Source organism: Urocampus carinirostris, chromosome 13 (assembly GCF_059441175.1).
Source record: "Urocampus carinirostris isolate Australia breed hairy pipefish chromosome 13, RoL_Ucar_1.0, whole genome shotgun sequence".
Classification (NCBI taxonomy): Eukaryota; Metazoa; Chordata; class Actinopteri; order Syngnathiformes; family Syngnathidae; genus Urocampus; species Urocampus carinirostris.
In genome coordinates, this window is record NC_142361.1 from 35049610 (window position 1) to 35068487 (window position 18878).

At 39.2% G+C, this 18878-nt stretch overlaps 1 protein-coding gene across 2 annotated transcripts in view; it reads right to left on the reverse strand.

Annotated features, from left to right (window-relative positions):
* Nucleotides 1–978: 978 nt before the first annotated feature.
* LOC148354428 (uncharacterized) overlaps nt 979–18878 on the reverse strand; it is a 42447-nt gene continuing 24547 nt past the window's right edge. For both annotated transcript variants that reach the window (XR_015852536.1, XM_088351743.1), the window contains exons 3-4: nt 9329–9386; nt 979–5067 (exon numbers count right to left, since the gene is read on the reverse strand). Coding sequence is in view for 1 of the 2 variants with exons in the window: in XM_088351743.1 (XP_088207869.1) it covers nt 5052–5067; nt 9329–9386 (74 nt within the window). In the remaining variant the exon portion in view is untranslated. The remainder of the gene's footprint in view (nt 5068–9328; nt 9387–18878) is intronic.

The following is an 18878-nucleotide window of genomic DNA, read 5'->3' on the forward strand; positions in this document are numbered from 1 at the left end:
AAAAAACACAAATAATAGGCCATTATGACGCAATCTGGGGTTTGGCAAGTCAAATGTCATGATTGCTGATTCAGGGCACCTTTGACTACCCAATTTATTCGAGGAATCAACTCCTTGCCCCGAGGAATTCTCGTGCTGGCGTGTAAGGGTATAAGCCTTTGTTACCGTTCGTAATCATGGGAAATGTGAACCCTCTTCCAAATAAGACCAACGAACTGACTGTGCCGGTGAAAAACATCAAAGCGTACAGGGAGTGCAGTTTGCTGTGTTTTACGGAAACGTGGCTCACGTCTAGCATCCCGGACGCTAACGTGGAGCTACCCGGCTTCAGCGCTGTTAGGACAGACAGAGACACAAAAGCCTGCGGGAAGCGGAGAGGAGGTAGACTCGCTGTCTAAGTGAACACGAGGTGGTGTAACCCTGGGCACAAAGATTTCCATCTGCTGCAGGGACTTCGAACTTTTGGCCTAGCGTGTGACGTCATCCACTCCGCTGTTGCTAAACTACAACACAGCACCCCGAGGCCATCCTGTTAATCTGTTAATAAACAACAAAAGGATACTGCTGGAAGTGTGAATTTCCCTACGGGGATGAATAAAGTATCTATCTATCTATCTATCTATCTATCTCGAGCTTGTGTGATACAGTCATAGGAAGCACAACATTCTCCGGGCATAATTCTGTGGACGGAAAGACAACAAATTCCGCCCACACAGCAGCTGCAGGCAGACCCGAACCTCCCACTGTATTTTTTAGGAGACGTTGTTTGAATACACAAATTTATTTTGTGTATTTTTGTGCGCTTGACAGTTGGTGAGGCCACGACTAGCAATGAAACGATTGGAAACACAGAAATCACCAAGATTTTATCTAAAATCCCTTTATTAGTTCGTACATAGAATTTTGGCTATATTTGTTATATTCATATACAGAGAGGAGTCAAAAATAATATTTCCTGGTATATATTTATAAAATAAAACACATTTATAGGACTACTGTTGTCACACTATATCTAGATATAGCTTATATATTGGGATGAAAACAAGATACAAGGTTCAGTGGTTACATAGTACGGACATACAGTATATTTGTGTATTTGGTGAGTAGTGAGAATAAAACTTGGTATGGAAAATTCCTACTAATCCTCAGCCGTTACGAAGTTTTTCATCAAAATACAGGAGTCATTGTGGAAACTGTAGTAATGGAAAATATAACAGCACTTTGAACTCCATGTTGTTGTCATGTCCTGGTTGTCATGGCGCCCAGCTGGCCCCGCCCCTTGATACCGGCTGACCCGCATTTTCCTGATTACTCCTATGGGTACTTAAACTCTCCTTTTGGAACTGCCCTTTGCCAGATCGTTGTTTACCCTTGTTGAAAGCCTGTTCATGCCTGTTTGATCTGAGTAATGCCTAGATTGTAATTTTGCCTGCCTTCGAGCCTGCTTTTTTTTGTCTTTGGTCCGTTTGTGTGTTGGACAACTTTTCTTTCTCAATTAAAGTGACAGATCGCCTACACAAATGAGTTCCAACTTTCTGATTCCCGACCCACTTCGTGACAGTTGTGGTTTCTCACGAAGCTTTTCGTATTCAGTTCTCAGGTTTTCCATAGAGTCATGACGATATTTATAGTACATTTGAGGAATATTGTAATCCTGCGCTACTTCGTACTTCATATTTCGGTGCATTACAAGTTTAAAAATATTCCATTATCCATTATCCCTGATCGCATACTGCTTCGAGCTGGGGTCTGGTGACTGTTTTAGCAGTTCTGTTCACCAGAAAGTGAACTGTCATCGTGCGGTCACGATCCAGTATCCCTGTTTGCCTATTGCTCTAAGCTGGGGCGGGCAAAGGTCTTTTTTTCACTTTATTTCCACCTAAAATGAACTGAACTTATGCGGCTGCTATCCAATATCCCCAGTCCCGTATTGCTACAAGTCGGGACTGGCAGAAAGCACTTTCATCGACAGGCGTATCAATCGGGCGCAGGTAAAATGAAATGCATTGATGTGGCTGTAATACATTATACCCGGTTGACTGTTAATGAGAGCAAGGGTCGAGAGAACCCTTTTTTTTCTTTATTTTGAGTCCCTGAAGGTTTCCATTGTGGCCCCCCTTAAATGAGCTGCACCCTTTTGGTTGCAATCTAATAACCCCAGTCGACTATTGCTGAGAGCCGGGGCTGAGAGAGCAAAATTTGTGTCATGCAGGGCTACTCTTGTGTTTCGCTCTTCCCTCCTAAAATGAACAGCACCCATGCAGTCACAATCCAGTATCCCCGTTTGCATTTTGCTGTAAGCTGGGGCAAGCAGAGTGCAGTTTTAGTCGAGCATGACAGGTCTTTTTTTGCCTTCATTTCCGCCTAAAATGAACTGCACTTAAGCGGCTGCTATCCAATACCCCCAATCTGGTATTCCTACAAGTTGGGACTGGCAGAAAGTACTTTTGTCGGCGCCCGTAAAATGAAATCCATTGATGTGGCTGTAATACATTATACCCGGTCGACTGTTGATGGGTCGGGAGAAAACTTTTTTCATTTTGGATTGCTAAAGCCTGCCATTGTAGCCCCCCCTAAAATGAGCTGCACCCTTTTGGCTGCAATCTAATATCCCCAGTGGATTATCGCTGAGAGCCTGGGCCGAGAGAGCAAAATTTGTGTTATGCGTGGTGGCTCTTGTGTTCCGGTCGTTCCTCATCAAATAAACAGAACCCGTGTAGTCACGATCCATTATCCCCGTTCGGCTATTTCTTCAAGGCTTTTTAGAAAAGGGGAGTAAAGAGTTTCACATATCGACAGTGGTTCTGGTCCCCATCAACCACGATAAAAAAGGGATTACAGTGAATTATCATCTGTTTTTGATATTTTTTTCCCTTTGATACAAAACAACTTTACTTAATTAATAAATGTTCTGATATTAGCTAAAAATAAAATGGTGGATATATACCTTTATACTACAATTTGAGGTCCAAACATGAGGATGATTTTATAATTTTGTATCGCTTTAGTAATAAAGTATATCATATTGTACACAAATCTAAACATTTTCTTTTTAGGTTTTGTGATTCTAAGACCATCATAAAACTGTAGAAAGTTTTAGAGTTGGTGATACTTACTGTTTGAGTTTTTTGACAAAGATCAATGATCTAGTGTCAAATAAACTACAAACTAATGTAATGCTGCTGTCATAAGTACATCAAAGTTTCCTTTGTATTGATGCTTGTGACAAAATTTAAGGTGAGTAAATGTTTTGGGAATATTTTTAATCACTGTCTTTAATTTATGGCATAGAATTGTTTATTTTTCATGCAAATATATAATGACTGACCTGCCATGTAATAGAAACTAAAAATTCGGTTTTTTGGGGGGTTATTGTATAATTATGGAGATCCGGTGGCCTTATTGAGACACCCGTTGTTGTTTTAATACTGTCATGATTTGCCAATTGCCCTAACTTGCGCTCAACCGTTCAGCCCCAGCTGCCACTCGTTCCCTAATGAGTTCTCCTCCTATTTAAACAGTCACTCCTGACCATCCGGATTATAAGACCAAATCTCGCCATGATGACAAATAAGACTTTAACTCAATATTTGCCTGTTCTTGGGAACTAGCGTTTTTTTTCTGTACCAAGGTATCTCCCCAAATCGGCTAGCATTATAGCGGAAAACTTGCTTTTTGTGCTAGTAACTTCTAGACTTTCAGCGGTCGAAAACTCCGCCCTCCCCCCCTTTTTTTTAATCATTTATTCTCTGTGCTATTAAATTTCAATCGGCCTGGTTCATTGATTACATCTATGGGGGATTAGTAATTCATATCAGAACTCCAAGAACTCAATGAAGTAATTTAGCATCCTTCAGAGAAATGAAAGATTCACGGTGGAGCAAAAGCAACACCTAGACGCAAATTTGTTAACTAATTGCATCAAAGAATAATTCGTTTCAATCGGTTTTCAAAACGAAAGCTCGAAAAATCCTTACAATCGTTAGCACTTTTGTCTTTCTTATACTCTTCTATGTGTGTACAGTATAAGGAAGTTCAGTTCTTTTAGACTCACAGGGATGCTTTGCTATACACATTTCCATGGTTACCATACATTTAGCTATTCAATCTCACAATAAGCAAAAAAAAACAAAGAAAAAAATGATGTCACTCATTTGTAGTAATGAACAAAAATGCACCCACGCAGCATCGGCAGCAAGTAGGGTAACGGTTCCTTCAACCTCCGTGGATTGATTCCGAACGTTACCACCGTTTAACCCAGGGGTGTCAAACAGGCGGCCCGCGGGCCGGATCAGGCCCACTAAGGGATTGAATCCGGCCCGCGAGACAATGCCGAGGGAAGCACAAGAGAAAAACAAGCTGCATGTTGAAATATGTCCACTTGATGTGGCCAAAGCCAGCTGCCTCTCACAAACACTGTACTTGTATTTACCCCTCTCTCTCTCTCTCTCTTTCTCTCTCTCTCTCTCTCTTACTCTGTTTTCTCTCATTCTCCATCTCTCCCTTTCACTTTCTCTCTCTCTCTTTTTCTCTTTCTTTGTTCCTTTTTGTCTTTCTCTGTGTCTTTTTACCTTATTATTCTCTCTCTTCCCTTTTCCTTTTCTCTCCCTCTCTTCTCTCTTTCTCCCTCTTTACCCTTCTCTTTTTCTCTCCTTCTCTTTTCTCTCCTTCTCGCTTTCTAATTCTCTGTGTATTTCTTTCTTTCTCTTTACCTCCCCCTCTCTCACTAGTTCTCTTTTTATCTCTTTTGTTTCTCACGTTATCTTTCCTCCTCTTTCTCTTCTCTCTCTCTTTCTTTCTCCCTTTCTCTCTTTGTTTGTCCCAACCTCTCTCTTTTTCATTCTCTTTAATCTACTAGTCCGGCCCCCGGGCGAATGTTTGGTCTTTTGTGTGGCCCCCGGGTTAGAATGAGTTTGACACCCCTGGTTTAACCGTTGGGTTTGTGGATCGATCCGCGCGTCCCGCCATCCAGAAATGTGCTAATAAGATTCTCTGGCGCTCTCTCCGGATTGTGCCTTGTCGAGCAGCATCTGAGCAAGAGGCGTGTGTGGTCAGGAGCCCTCAAAGCTGAAAAACACCAGGGAAACACAGCAATGACTTCATGTGATTGGATGAAACACGCGTAAGGGCTTGCCTGGAAGGATTTTCTTACTGCTGATTTATTCGGACCATTAGGAGAAGCGTCCTCGTTAAATATGAACCCCCCACCATCATTCTTCGGCGGTCAGTGCATTAAAACCAGAGTCGGACCAGGGTGACCTCTTAAAGGGACACACACGCACACTGTGTTAAGGTGTACACTAACAGAGGAGCTGCTTCTAGGACACAGGTGTCAACCAGGCGGCCCGCGGGCCATATCAGGCCCGCTAAGGGATTGAATCTGGCCCGCGAGACAAGACTCAGAGAAGCGCAAGAGAAAAACAAGCTGCAGGTTGAAATATGTCAACATGATGTTGACAAAGCCAGGTGCCTCTCACAAAGGCACTGTACTTGTATTTATTTCTCTCTCTCTTCCTTTCTCTTCTTTCTTTCTCTTCTTTCTTTTCTTTCTCTTCTTTCTTTTCTTTCTTTCTCTTCTTTCTTTCTATTTGTTTTTTCTTTTCTTTCTCTTCTTTTGCTTCTTTCTTTCTCTTCTTTCTTTTATTTCTCTTTTTTCTTTTCTTTATCTTCTTTCTTTCTCCTTTTCATTCTCTTCTTTCTTTCTTTTCTTTCATTCTCTTCTTTCTTTCTTTCTTTCTCTTCTTTCTTTCTTTCTTTCTCTTCTTTCTTTCTTTCTTTCTCTTCTTTCTCTTCTTTCTCTTCTTTATCTTCTTTCTCTTTCTTTCTCTTTCTTTCTCTTCTTTCTTTCTTTCTTTCTCTCTTTCTCTTCTTTCTTTCTCTTCTTTCTTTCTCTTTGTTTTTTCTTTTCTTTCTTTCTTTCTCTTCTTTAATTCTCCTCTTTCTTTCTTTTTCTTCTTTCTTTCTTTCTCTTCTTTCTGTCTTTCTCTTCTTTCTTTCTCTTCTTTCTTCCTCTCTTTCTCTATCTTTTTCTCTTTAATTTTCTCTTTCTCATTCTCTCGCTTTCTTTCTTTTCTCTTCCCTTCTCTTTAATCTACTAGTCCGGCCCCCAACAGAATTTTTGTTCTATCGTGTGGCCCTCGAGTTAAAATGAGTTTGACACCCCTGTCTTAAAGGGACACACACGCGCACTGTGTTAAGGTGTACACTAACAGAGGAGCTGCTTCTAGGAGGACCTTGTGTATTATTTAGCAGGTTATAGTAGTTAAAAATTTCAATTTATTTGACAAAAACACTATTTCTATCTTGAAATTAAGCTTGACTACATAAAGTATCCGATAAACGTGTTTTTTAATCGTCGTAAGACAAGAAATTTGTGATTATTTTACCTAAAATGAGGTTGATCTAGAGCAGGGGTGTCGAACTCAATTTACCTTGGGGGCCACAAGATAGCACAAACATTCTCTCGGGGGCCGGACTAGTAGATTAGAAAGAAAGAAATAGAGAAAGAAATAAGACAAAGCAAAGTAGAGAAAAAAGGGTGGGACAAAGAATGAGAGAAAGGGAGAGAGAGAGAGAGAGAGAGAGAGAGAGAGAGAGAGAGAGAGAGAGAGAGAGAGAGCAAGAGAGAGAAACATAGAAAAAGAGAGAGAGAACGTGAGAAAAAAAGAACGATAAAGACCAATAATGAGAGAGGGGGAAAGAAAGCGAAAGAAAGATATCCAAAGAGAAATAGAAAGAGAGAAGGAGAGGAACAAAGAAGAGAAAGAGATGATAGGAGAAGAAGAGAATGAGAAAGCAAGAGAGAGAGAAAGAGACGAGAGAGAAGGAAAAATGGAAGAGAGAGCAAAATAAGGTAAAAAGAAAAAGAGAGACAAAGAGACAATTAGAAACAAAGAAAGAAAGAGAGAGACAGCGAGAGACAAAAAGGAGGGGAAAAAAGAGCGAGATAGAGAGAGAGAGAGAGAGAGAGAGAGAGAGAGAGAGAGAGAAATAAATACATACATACAAGTACAGTGTCTTTGTTCGAGGCACCTGGCTTTGGCAACATCAAGTGGACATATTTCAACCTGCAGCTCATTTTTCTCTTGCGCTTCTCTGAGCCTTGTCTCGCGGGCCGGATTCAATCCCTTGGCGGGCCTGATCTGGCCCCCGGGCCGCATGTTTGACGCCGCTGATCTAGAGCAAGGGTCTCCAGACTTTTTCAAGCTACTCCTTGCTTACTCCAGTTAGATATACATTTCTAAAATAGTAACTTCATTTGTACTATTTACTATGCTGTTGCTATGTTATTACCGGGTTAATGATTGGAAGGAGAAAGAAGAATGGGAGAAAAAAAAAAGATGGAAAGAAAGTGAAAGAAAAAGAGCGATAGAAATAGTGAGAAAGAGAGAGAGAAAAGGAGAGAGGGGGAGAGAGAATGACCAAAAGTGAAAGAAAGAGGGATAGGGAGAGAGAGAGAGAAAGAGAGAGAGAGAGAGAGAGAGAGAGAGAGAGAGAGATACATTTACATTTAGAGAGAAAAGACAGACAGAGGAATTTAAAGAGAGTAAGAAAGAAAGAAAGAGAAAGAAAGAAAGAAAGAGAGAGAAAGAAAGAAAGAAAGAAAGAAAGAAAGAAAGAAAGAAAGAAAGAAAGGGAGAAAGAAAAAAGAGAAAAATAAAGAAAGAGAAAGAGAGAAAAAAATAAAGATAGATAGAAAGAAAGAAAAAAAGAGAGAGAGAAAAAAGAGGAAGAAAGGGAGAAAGATAGAGTTAGACACAGGCAGGAATAGGGAGAAAGAATGAAAAATAAGGGAGGGAGAGAGAGAGAAATAAATTTACATTTAGAGAGAAAAGACAGACAGAGGAATTTAAAGAGAGTAAGAAAGAAAGAAAGAGAAAGAAAGAAAGAAAGAAAGAAAGAGAGAAATAAAGATAGATAGAAAGAAAGAAAGAGAGAGAGAGAGAAAAAAAGAGAAAGAAAGAAAGATAAAAAGAAAAAGAAAAAGAGGAAGAAAGGGAGAAAGATAGAGTTAGACACAGACAGGAATAGGGAGAAAGAATGAAAAATAAGGGAGAGAGAGAGAGAGAAATACATTTACATTTAGATAGAAAAGACAGACAGAGGAATTTAAAGAGAGTAAGAAAGAAAGAAAGAGAAAGAAAGAAAGAAAGAGATAATTAAATAAAGAGAAAGAGAGAAAGAAATAAAGATAGATAGAAAGAAAGAAAGAAAGAAAGAAAGAGAGAGAGAAAAAAAGAGAAAGAAAGAAATATAAAAAGAAAAAGAAAAAGAGGAAGAAAGGGAGAAAGATAGAGTTAGACACAGGCAGGAATAGGGAGAAAGAATGAAAAATAAGGGAGAGAGAGAGAGAGAAATACATTTACATTTAGAGAGAAAAGACAGACAGAGGAATTTAAAGAGAGTAAGAAAGAAAGAAAGAGAAAGAAAGAAAGAAAGAGAGAAAGAAAGAAAGAGAGAAAGAAAGAAAGAAAGAAAGAAGAGAGAGAAAGAAAGAAAGAAAGAAAGAAAGAAAGAAAGAAAGAAAGAAAGAAAGAAAGAAAGAAAGAGAGAAATAAAGAAAGAGAAAGAGAGAAAGAAATAAAGATAGATAGAAAGAAAGAAAGAGAGAGAGAAAAAAAGAGAAAGAAAGAAAGATAAAAAGAAAAAGAAAAAGAGGAAGAAAGGGAGAACGATAGAGTTAGACACAGGCAGGAATAGGGAGAAAGAATGAAAAATAAGGGAGAGAGAGAGAGAGAAATACATTTACATTTAGAGAGAAAGAACAGACAGAGGAATTTAAAAAGAGAGAAAGAAAGAAAGAAAGAAAGAGAAAAAAAGAAAGAAAGGGAGAAAGAAAGAAAGAAAGAGAAAAAGAAAGAAAGAGAGAAAGAAAGAAAGATAAAAAGAAAGAAAGAGAGAAAGAGAGAAAGATGAAACTAAAGAGAGAAAGAAAGATAAAAAGAAAAAGACAAAGAGGAAGAAAGAAAGAAAGAAAAAAAGAAAGAAATATTGAAAGAAAGAAAATCAGAAAATCAGAAAATGAGAGACAGAAAAAGAAAGAGAGGAATAAAGAGAAAGAGAGAGAAAAATAAAAAGATTTGTGACGCCCATAATCACAAGGGCTGTACAGACTACAGATTATTGCAAACCAGACTATGTTGACCTGATCTACAACCTACATCAGGGCCAGGAAAAACTCAAAAACCTCCACATGAGGAAAATGACAAAACCTTGAGAAAGGACCTGAAATATTCCCCATTTCAACATAGAACATTTCCTCAAGATGAACCGAGTCATCGTAATTTCCGAGTTTCTTCATTCGCTCTGCGTCGCGCCGGAAGCTTACCTGTCCCAAATCTTTACACTACGGCAGGAGTTGGTGCAGCAGCCGGCAGATATCAGAACTGCAACACAAATGAAACCATATCAGACACAAAAAACTCAAAATGGCCGAAAGCAGAATTATTTTGCATTAAGGGTCTACAAAAAACAGCTTCCGGTGCGGACAAATCAGAGCATTTCTGAGATATGCGATGTACCGCGGAGTAAATCGTGTCACATCAAAGACTTTCTTATTCCGTCCATCCCCTTGATTCCTGTCACAGTTGGACAGCCACTGGCAGCAATTTTCCATCCCGCTCTTCATTTCCTGACTTTTTCCTTCAGTGACAGTCGCCTCGTTGGGTCAAGGCTGTAAACAGTGTATTTTTAACTCCTTCGCTGCTTTTTTTTTTTTTTCTAGTTGCCTTGAACCATCAACGGTAGTGAATGTGTTAAGCCGGGGATGTCAAACTCAGTTTGGGGGTGGCGTGGTAGAAAAGCCATCCTCGCAGGCCAGAGGGGGGCAGATGGGGCCAGAGAGAGAAAGAATGAGAAGATGAAAGAAGAAAGAGAGAGAGAAAAATAAATAGAGTGAAAAAAAAGACAGAGAGAGAGAGAGAAAGAGAGAGAAGGGGAACCGAAAAAATTGTGAAAGAAATAGCGTTAGAAGACGAGAAAGAGAAAAAAACGGAAAGAAAAACTAAGGGAAAGAAAGAGAGAGAAAGAAAAAGAAAGAGAAAAAAGAGAAAAAGAGAGAGAGAGAGAAAAGGGGGAACCGAAAAATTGTGAAAGAAATAGCGTTAAAAGACGAGAAAGAGAAAAAAACAGAAAGAAAAACTCAGGGAAAGAAGGAGAGAGAAAGAAAAAGAAAGAGAAAAAAGAGAAAAAGAGAGAGAGAGAGAGAAAAGGGGGAACCGAAAAATTGTAAAAGAAATAGCGTTAGAAGACGAGAAAGAGAAAAAAACTGAAAGAAAAACTAAGGGAAAGAAAGAGAGAGAAAGAAAAAGAAAGAGAAAAAAGAGAAAAAGAGAGAGAGAGAGAAAAGGGGGAACCGAAAAATTGTAAAAGAAATAGCGTTAGAAGACGAGAAAGAGAAAAAAACAGAAAGAAAAACTCAGGGAAAGAAGGAGAGAGAAAGAAAAAGAAAGAGAAAAAAGAGAAAGAGAGAGAGAGAGAGAGAGAAGGGGTAACCAAAAAAATTGTGAAAGAAATAGCGTTAGAAGACGAGAAAGAGAAAAAAAACAGAAAGAAAAACTAAGGGAAAGAAAGAGAGAGAAAGAAAAAGAAAGAGAAAAAAGAGAAAAAGAGAGAGAGAAAAGAGAGAAAGTAAGAGAGAAAAAAAGGAGAGGGAAAAGTAGAGAAAGAGGGAGAAAAAAGACAAAGAGATAAATCCAGAGAGAAAAACTCAGGGAAACAAAGAGTGAGTAAAAGAAACAGAGAGAGTGTGGGATAGAGAGAGCAAAAGAAAGAAAGAGAGAGAGAGAGAAAGAGAGAGAAAGAAAAGAGAGAAAGAAAAAGAGAGAGAGAGAGAGAGAGAGAGAGAGAGAGAAGGGGGAACCGAAAAAATTGTGAAAGAAATAGCGTTAGAAGACGAGAAAGAGAAAAAAAAGAAAGAAAAACTAAGGGAAAGAAAGAGAGAGAAAGAAAAAGAAAGAGAAAAAAAGTGAGAGAGAAAAGAGAGAAAGTGAGAGAGAGAAAAAAAAGAGAGGGAAAAGTAGAGAAAGAGGGAGAAAAAAGACAAAGAGATAAATCCAGAGAGAAAAACTGAGGGAAACGAAGAGAGAGTAAAAGAAACAGAGAGAGTGTGGGAAAGAGAGAGCAAAAGAAAGAGAGAGAGAGAGAGAGAGAGAGAGAAGGGGGAACCGAAAAATTGTGAAAGAAAGAGCGTTAGAAAAAGAGAAAGAGAAAAAAACAGAAAGAAAAACTAAGGGAAAGAAAGAGAGAAAGAAAAAGAAAGAGAAAAGAAAAGAGAGAGAAAAGAGAGAAAATAAGAGAGAGAAAAAAAGGAGAGGGAAAAGTAGAGAAAGAGGGAGAAAAAAGACAAAGAGATAAATCCAGAGAGAAAAACTCATGGAAACAAAGAGAGAGTAAAAGAAACAGAGAGAGTGTGGGAAAGAGAGAGCAAAAGAAAGAGAGAGTGAGAGAGAGAGAGAGATAGAAAGAAAGAAAAGAGAGAAAGAAAAAGAGGGAGGAAAAAATGTAGAGGTAGATAAAAGAGAACGACAGAAAACTGGAAGGAAAACCGAGGGAAAGAACGAAAGAGTGAGGTACAGAGAGATAGGAGGGGGAACAGAAAAATATAGTGAAAGGAAGAGCGAGAAAAATAGACGGAGAGACTAGAAAAAAAGAGAGAGAAAGAAAGGCATGGTGAGAGAGAGAATGGAAAGAGAGTGAGAGAAAAAGAGAGGGAGTGGGAATGAGGGAGCTAAAGAAAGATACATGAAACAAATAAATAAAACAAAGGAATGAAAAGAGAGAGAGAGTGAAAAGGGAGAAAGAGAAAAACAAGGAAGAGAGCGAAAATAGAGAAACAGAGAAAACAGAAGAGGAAAAACGAGAAATAGAAAGAGAAAAAGAGAGCGGGGGAACAGAAAAACTAGCAAAAGGAAGAGTGGGAGAAAGAGAGAAAGAGAAAGTAGGATAGAAGGTAAAAGAGGGAGAAATAGATAATGAAAGACAGAAAAAGATTGAGAGCAAGTGGAAGAGAGAGAAAAAGACAGTGGAATAAAAAGAAAGAAAGCGAGTGAAAGAGAAGGAGACGGAAAAGAGAGAGCAACATAAAAAGACAGAAAAAAATGATAAACAAGAAAGGAGATAAAAAGAGAAAGAGAAAATACACCAGACAAAAACCAAGAGAAAGAAATAAAGAAAGAAAAAGAGAGAGAGAAGGGTGAACAGAAAAATAGCAAAAGGAAGAGCGAGAGAAAAAGAGAAAGACAGACTAAAAAATTAGAGAAGGCTTTTGATATATCAATGGCGAGGCACAGATCAACCCTGTGAGGAAAGGGAAAACTTTTTCGGAGCACTTTTGACAGAAAAAAACAATCCGAAATACAAAAATGTACAAACTCTTCCTTTTTTATCTTTTCAGGGGTTCAGGTTAGCATTCGAATTGAAAACTGCTTGTAAATGCTTGAAATTGTTGCCATGCTTCTCCACTACTTCTTAAAAATGACGCCTGGTTAAAAAAAAGGTTCCTCATGGAAAAATAAATCGAACCTTCTCTGCTTTCGAGACATCAATGGCGAGGCACAGATCAACCCTGTGAGGAAAGGGAAAACGTTTTCGTATAAAGATGATAAAAAGAAAGAAAGTGATTAAAAAATGAACGAAATGAAATGAAAACTGGAGTACCTTTCCCCCATGCTAATTTGAGAAGGTTCAGGAAAGGATGAGCTATTTTTAACTCCACTTCACCACGTGGTCCATTTCATCTCCTCGCCGGAGAAAAAAAACTGGTTCCGTGCTATGCTGTAAAGCAGGGGTGTCCAACTCATTTTAACTCGGGGGCCACACCATAGAACAAACATTCTCTCGGGGGCCGGACTAGTAGATTCAAGAGAAAGAAAAAGAGAGATAAAGAAATAAGAGAAAGAGGGAGGGAAAAGAAGAGAGGGCGGGACAAAGAAAGAAAAAGAGAGAGAGGGAGAGAATGTGAGAAACAAAAGATAAAAGAGAGAGAGAGAGAGAGAGAGAGAGAGAAAGAAATAGCGTTAGAAGACAAGAAAGAGAAAAAAACAGAAAGAAAAACTGAGGGAAAGAAAGAGAGAGAAAGAAAAAGAAAGAGAAAAAAAGAGAGAGAGAAAAGAGAGAAAGTGAGAGAGAAAAAAAAAGGAGAGGGAAAAGTAGAGAAAGAGGGAGAAAAAAGACAAAGAGATAAATCCAGAGAGAAAACTTCAGGGAAACAAAGAGAGAGTAAAAGAAACAGAGAGAGTGTGGGAAAGAGAGAGCAAAAGAAAGAGAGAGAGAGAGAGAGAGAGAGAGAGAGAGAGATAGAGAGAGAGAGAGAAGGGGGAACCAAAAAATTGTGAAAGAAATAGCGTCAGAAGACAAGAAAGAGAAAAAAACAGAAAGAAAAACTAAGGGAAAGAAAGAGAGAGAAAGCAAAAGAAAGAGAAAAAAAGAGAGAGAAAAGAGAGAAAGTGAGAGAGAGAAAAAAAGGAGAGGGAAAAGTAGAGAAAGAGGGAGAAAAAAGACAAAGAGATAAATCCAGAGAGAAAAACTCAGGGAAACAAAGAGAGAGTAAAAGAAACAGAGAGAGTGTGGGAAAGAGAGAGCAAAAGAAAGAGAGAGTGTGAGAGAGAGAGATAGAAAGAAAAGAGAAAGAGAAAGAGAGAGGGAAAAATGTAGAGACAGATAAAAGAGAACGACAGAAAACTGGAAGGAAAACTGAGAGAAAGAACAAAAGAGAGAGAAAGAGTGAGGTACAGAGAGATAGGAGGGGGAAGAGAAAAATATAGTGAAAGGAAGAGCGAGAAAAATAGATGGAGAGAGAAAGAAAGGCATGGTGAGAAAGAGAATGGAAAGAGAGTGAGAGAAAAAGAGAGGGAGTGGGAATGAGGGAGCTAAAGAAAGATAAATGAAACAAACAAATAAAACAAAGGAATGAAAAGAGAGAGAGAGTGAAAAGGGAGAAAGAGAAAATAAGGAGGAGAGCGAAAATAGAGAAACAGAGAAAACAGAAGAGGAAAAACGAGAAATAGAAAGAGAGAAAAAGAGAGAGGGGGAACAGAAAAACTAGCAAAAAGAAGAGTGGGAGAAAGAGAGAGAGAGAAAGTAGGATGGAAGGTAAAAGAGGGAGAAATAGATAATGAAAGACAGAAAAGGATTGAGAGTAAGTGGAAGAGAGAGAAAGAGACAGTGGAATAAAAAGAAAGAAAGAAAGTAAAAGAGAAAGAAAAACTAAATCCAAGTACAGTGTCTTTGTTCGAGGCACTCGGCTTTGGCCACATCAAGTTGACCTATTTCAACCTGCAGCTTGTTTTTCTCTTGTGCTTCTCTGAGTGTGGTCTCGCGGGCCGGATTCGATCCCTTAACGGGCCTGATCTGGCCCGCGGGCCGACTGTTTGAAGCCTGTGCTGTAAAGCATTGTTAATACTCAAAAAAAAAAACTGTCAAAAACACAATAAAACTGGCTAAACTAAAAACAAAAAAAAAACAAACCTCATAAACAAGGATGGAACGGTAACACGGTGTAATGGGGACGAAGGCTTGACCCATTATGCTGTCCGATTGGTCCTTATTAAAGGTCGGGGTAATCACAAATAGGTGTGGAGATTAGACCAGGGGTGTCAAACAGGTGGACAACGCTCAGAGAAGTGCATGAGAAAAACGAGCTGCGGGTTGAAATATGTCCATTTGATGTTGTCAAAGCCAGGTGCCGCTGACAAAGACGCTGTACTTGTATTTCTTTTTCTCTCTCTCTCACTCTCTTTCTTTTCCTCCCTTTTTCTCTAAGTTGTCTGTCTCTCTCTTTCACTCTCTGTGTCTCTTTTTTCTCTTTCTTTGTTCCTCTTTGTCTTTTTCTCTCTTTGTTTTTTACCTTCTTTGGCTCTCTCTTCCTTTTTTCCATTTCTCTCTCGCTTTCAAACCCTTCTCACTTTCTCCCCTTTTGGTAATGGAGTAATCCAAAAGTCATTGAAAGTAATCAAGTTAAAGTAACCCTACCCAACCCTGGTTATCAACAGAACTAAACAAAACATTCGCATTGGGCGCGACCTGTCATTGAACTTAAGCCCTCTCTGTGAAAAATCTTCATTGCATTCAATAAATATAACTTGTATTAAAAAACCCTTTATAGTAAAATGTATAAAACCCTTCAATCGCAAACTACAGACTATCATCTAGCCCAGGGGTGTCAAACTCATTTTAACTCGGGGGCCACACGATAGAACAAAAATTCTGTTGGGGGCCGGACTAGTAGATTAAAGAGAAGGGAAGAGAAAAGAAAGAAAGAGAGAGAATGAGAAAGAGAAAAAGAAAGAGAAAAAGAAAAAGATAGAGAAAGAGAGGAAGAAAGAAGAGAAAGAAAGAAAGAAAGAAAGAAGGGAAAGAAAGAAAGAAGAGAATGAAAGAAGAGAAAGAAAGAAAAGAAAGAAAGAAGAGAAATAAAAAGGAGAAAGAAAGAAGATAAAGAAGAGAAAGAAAAGAAAAAAAGAGAAAGAAAACAAAGAAGAGAAAGAAAGAAGCGAAAGAAGAGAAAGAAAAGAAAAAACAAAGAGAAAGAAAGAAGAGAAAGAAAGTAGAGAAAGAAAGAAGAGAAAGAGAGAAAGAAAGAAGAGAAAGAAAGAGAAAGAAGAGAAAGAAGAGAAAGAAGAGAAAGAAGAGAAAGAAGAGAAAGAAGAAAAAGAAAAGAAGAGAAAGAAAGAAAGAAAAGAATGAAAGAAGAGAAAGAAAGAAAAGAAAGAAAGAAGAGAAAGAAAAAGGAGAAAGAAAGAAGATAAAGAAGATAAACAAAAGAAAAAAGAGAAAGAAAAGAAAGAAGAGAAAGAAAGAAGCGAAAGAAGAGAAAGAAAAGAAAAAACAAAGAGAAAGAAAGAAGAGAAAGAAAGAAGAGAAAGAGAGAAGGAAAGAAGAGAAAGAAGAGAAAGAAGAGAAAGAAAAGAATAGAAAGAAAGAAGAGAAAGAAAGAAAAGAAAGAAAAGAAAGAAAAGAAAGAAAAGAAAGAAAAGAAAGAAAAGAAAGAAAAGAAAGAAAAGAAAGAAGAGAAAGAAAAGAAAGAAGAGAAAGAAAGAAGAGAAAGGAAGAGAGAGAAAAATAAATACAAGTACAGTGCCTTTGTGAGAGGCACCTGGCTTTGTCAACATCATGTTGACATATTTCAACCTGCAACTTGTTTTTCTCTTGCGCTTCTCTGAGTCTTGTCTCGCGGGCCGGATTCAATCCCTTAGCGGGCCTGATCTGGCCCGCGGGCCGCCTCTTTGACACCTGTGATCTAGCCGATTTACTTTTTAAATAAAGTAACAGTAACTATTTACTTTTATTCCAGTAAAATGCCAGGATGTGAGAAATATGTACTGATAAGAAAGCCCCCGGGCCGGTTCACAGCTGTGTCTTCTGGTTCACTTCACTCACAGTGAATTTCAGTGAGACTGACGGACAAGAGTACTATTTTCGAGCGCTACACACAACCACCGAAAGAACAGACGGACAATATTGAATATAAGAAAGGATTGTTTGTCCATCAAAGACTTCAATGGATTCCAAACACCGCACCGAATCAGCATTTATCCGACCGCTTGGGTTTTTGTAAAGACGGTTTTGAGGTTTGGGTTCTGTGGCGCTTTCAGGCTAACGCCGCATTAGCATATTCGTTTTTGCAAGGTGCCTCTTTGATGAAATCTAAGGACAAAAAGGGGACATCAAAGCTGACTGCGGATAAATGACCAGGGAAGCAGCTGTTGGCCTAGTTAGCGGGGCGGTACTTAACACGGGACATCTGATTACACGCACAAACGGGAACACAAACGGACGGAATCCTAGTCCAAATGCAAATAAAGCCTCAAAGACTGCCTGTTCGACTACAACTTAGGGTAATGGTTTATATATGATACTGTCTATAGCACAGGTGTCAAAGAGGCGGCCCGCGGGCCAGATCAGGCCCGCTAAGGGATGGAATCCGGCTCGCGAGACAACACTCAGAGAAGCGCAAGAGAAAAACAAGCTGCAAGTTGAAATATGTCAACTTGATGTTGCCAAAGAAAGGTGCCTCGAACAAAGACACTGTACTTGTATTTCTTTCTCTCTGTCTCCCTCTCTGTCTCTCTCTGTCTCTCTCTCTCACCCCTTTTCTGTCTCTCTGTCTCTTTCTCACCCCTTTTCTCTCTCTGTCTTTTTCTCTCTCTCTCTCTCTCTCTCTCTCTCTCTCTCTCTCTCTCTCTCTCTCTCTCTCTCTCTCTCTCACCCCTTTTCTGTCTCTCTGTCTCCCTCTCTCCCCTTTTCTGTTTCTCTGTCTCTCTCTCACCCCTTTTCTCTCTCTCTGTCTCCCTCTCTCCCCTTTTCTCTCTCTCTCACTCTCACCCCTTTTCTCTCTCTCTGTCTCCCTCTCTCCCCTTTTCTCTCTCTCTCACTCTCACCCCTTTTCTCTCTCTCTGTCTCTCTCTCTCTCCCCTTTTCTCTCTCTCTCTGTTTCTCTCTCTCACCCCTTTTTTCTCTCTCTCTCACCCCTTTTTTCTCTCTCTCTCACCCCTTTTTTCTCTGTCTCTTTCACTCTGTCTCTTTTTCTCTTCCTCTGTGTCTTTTAACCTCTTTTACTCCAACTTCCTTTTTTTTCCATTTTCTCTCTTTTCCTTTTTCATACCCTTCGCGCTTTTCCTCTCCTTCTGTCTTTCTATTTCTCTTTGGATTTCTTTCTTCCTCTCCCTTTCTTTTCCCCCTCTCTCACGACTTTTTATCTTTTGTTTCTCACGCTCTCTCTCCCTCTCTCTCTTTTTATTTCTTTGTCCCACCATCTCTCCTTTACCTTCCCTATTTCTCTTATTTATTTATCTCTCCTTTTCTTTCTCTTTAATCTACTAGTCCGGCCCCCGACAGAATGGTTATTCTATCGTGTGGCCCCTGAGTCAAAATGAGTTTGACACCCCTGGTCTATAGCCTATTTTGCGGACTATGAGGTGCAACTAAAACCCCAAACTGGTCAAGTCCTGTTTATTTGTGATGCCCTTAATCACAAAGAGTCTCAAAGGGCTGCACAGACCACAGATTATTGCAAACTACAGACTATTATGACACCATCCCCTGATCTAAAACCTACATGAGGGCAAGGAAAAACTCAAAAAAACTCAAGTCAAGTCATGTTTAATTGTGACGCCCTTAATCACAAAGAGTCTCAAAGGGCTTCACAGGTTATTACACAGACTATTATTTCAGACTATTATTACACCATCCCCTGATCTGGAACCAACATGAGGGCAAGGAAAAACTCAAAAACCTCAACATGAGGAAAATGAAGAAACCTTGAGAAGGGACCGCACATGTGGCATCCCCCTTTTAGGATTACCAGACCACAAACTATTACCGACTAAAGACTATTATGACACCCTCCCCTGATCTAAAACCTACATGAGGGAAAGGAAAAACTCAAAAACCTCAAGTCAAGCCAAGCTATGTTTAATTGTGACACCCTTAATCACAAGGAGTCTCAAAGGGCTGCAGAGACCAGAAACTATTACAGACTACAGACTATTATGACACCATCTCCTGATCCAAAACCTACATGAGGGCAAGGGAAACCCCAAAAACCTCAACACGAGGAAAGTCAAGTCAAATGAAGTCATGTTTGTTTGAGACGCCCTTAATCACAAGGAGTCTCAAAGGGCTGTACAGACTATACAGACTATTATTAAACCATCACCTGATCTAAAACATACATGAGGGAAAGGAAAAACTCAAAAATTTAAAGTCAAGTCAAGCCATGTTTATTTGTGACGCCCTTAATCACAAGAAGTCTCAAAGGACTGTACAGACTACAGACTATTATTACACCATCCCCTGATCTAAAGCATACATGAGGGAAAGGAAAAACTCAAAAATGTAAAGTCAAGTCAAGTAATGTTTATTTGTGACACCCTTAGTCT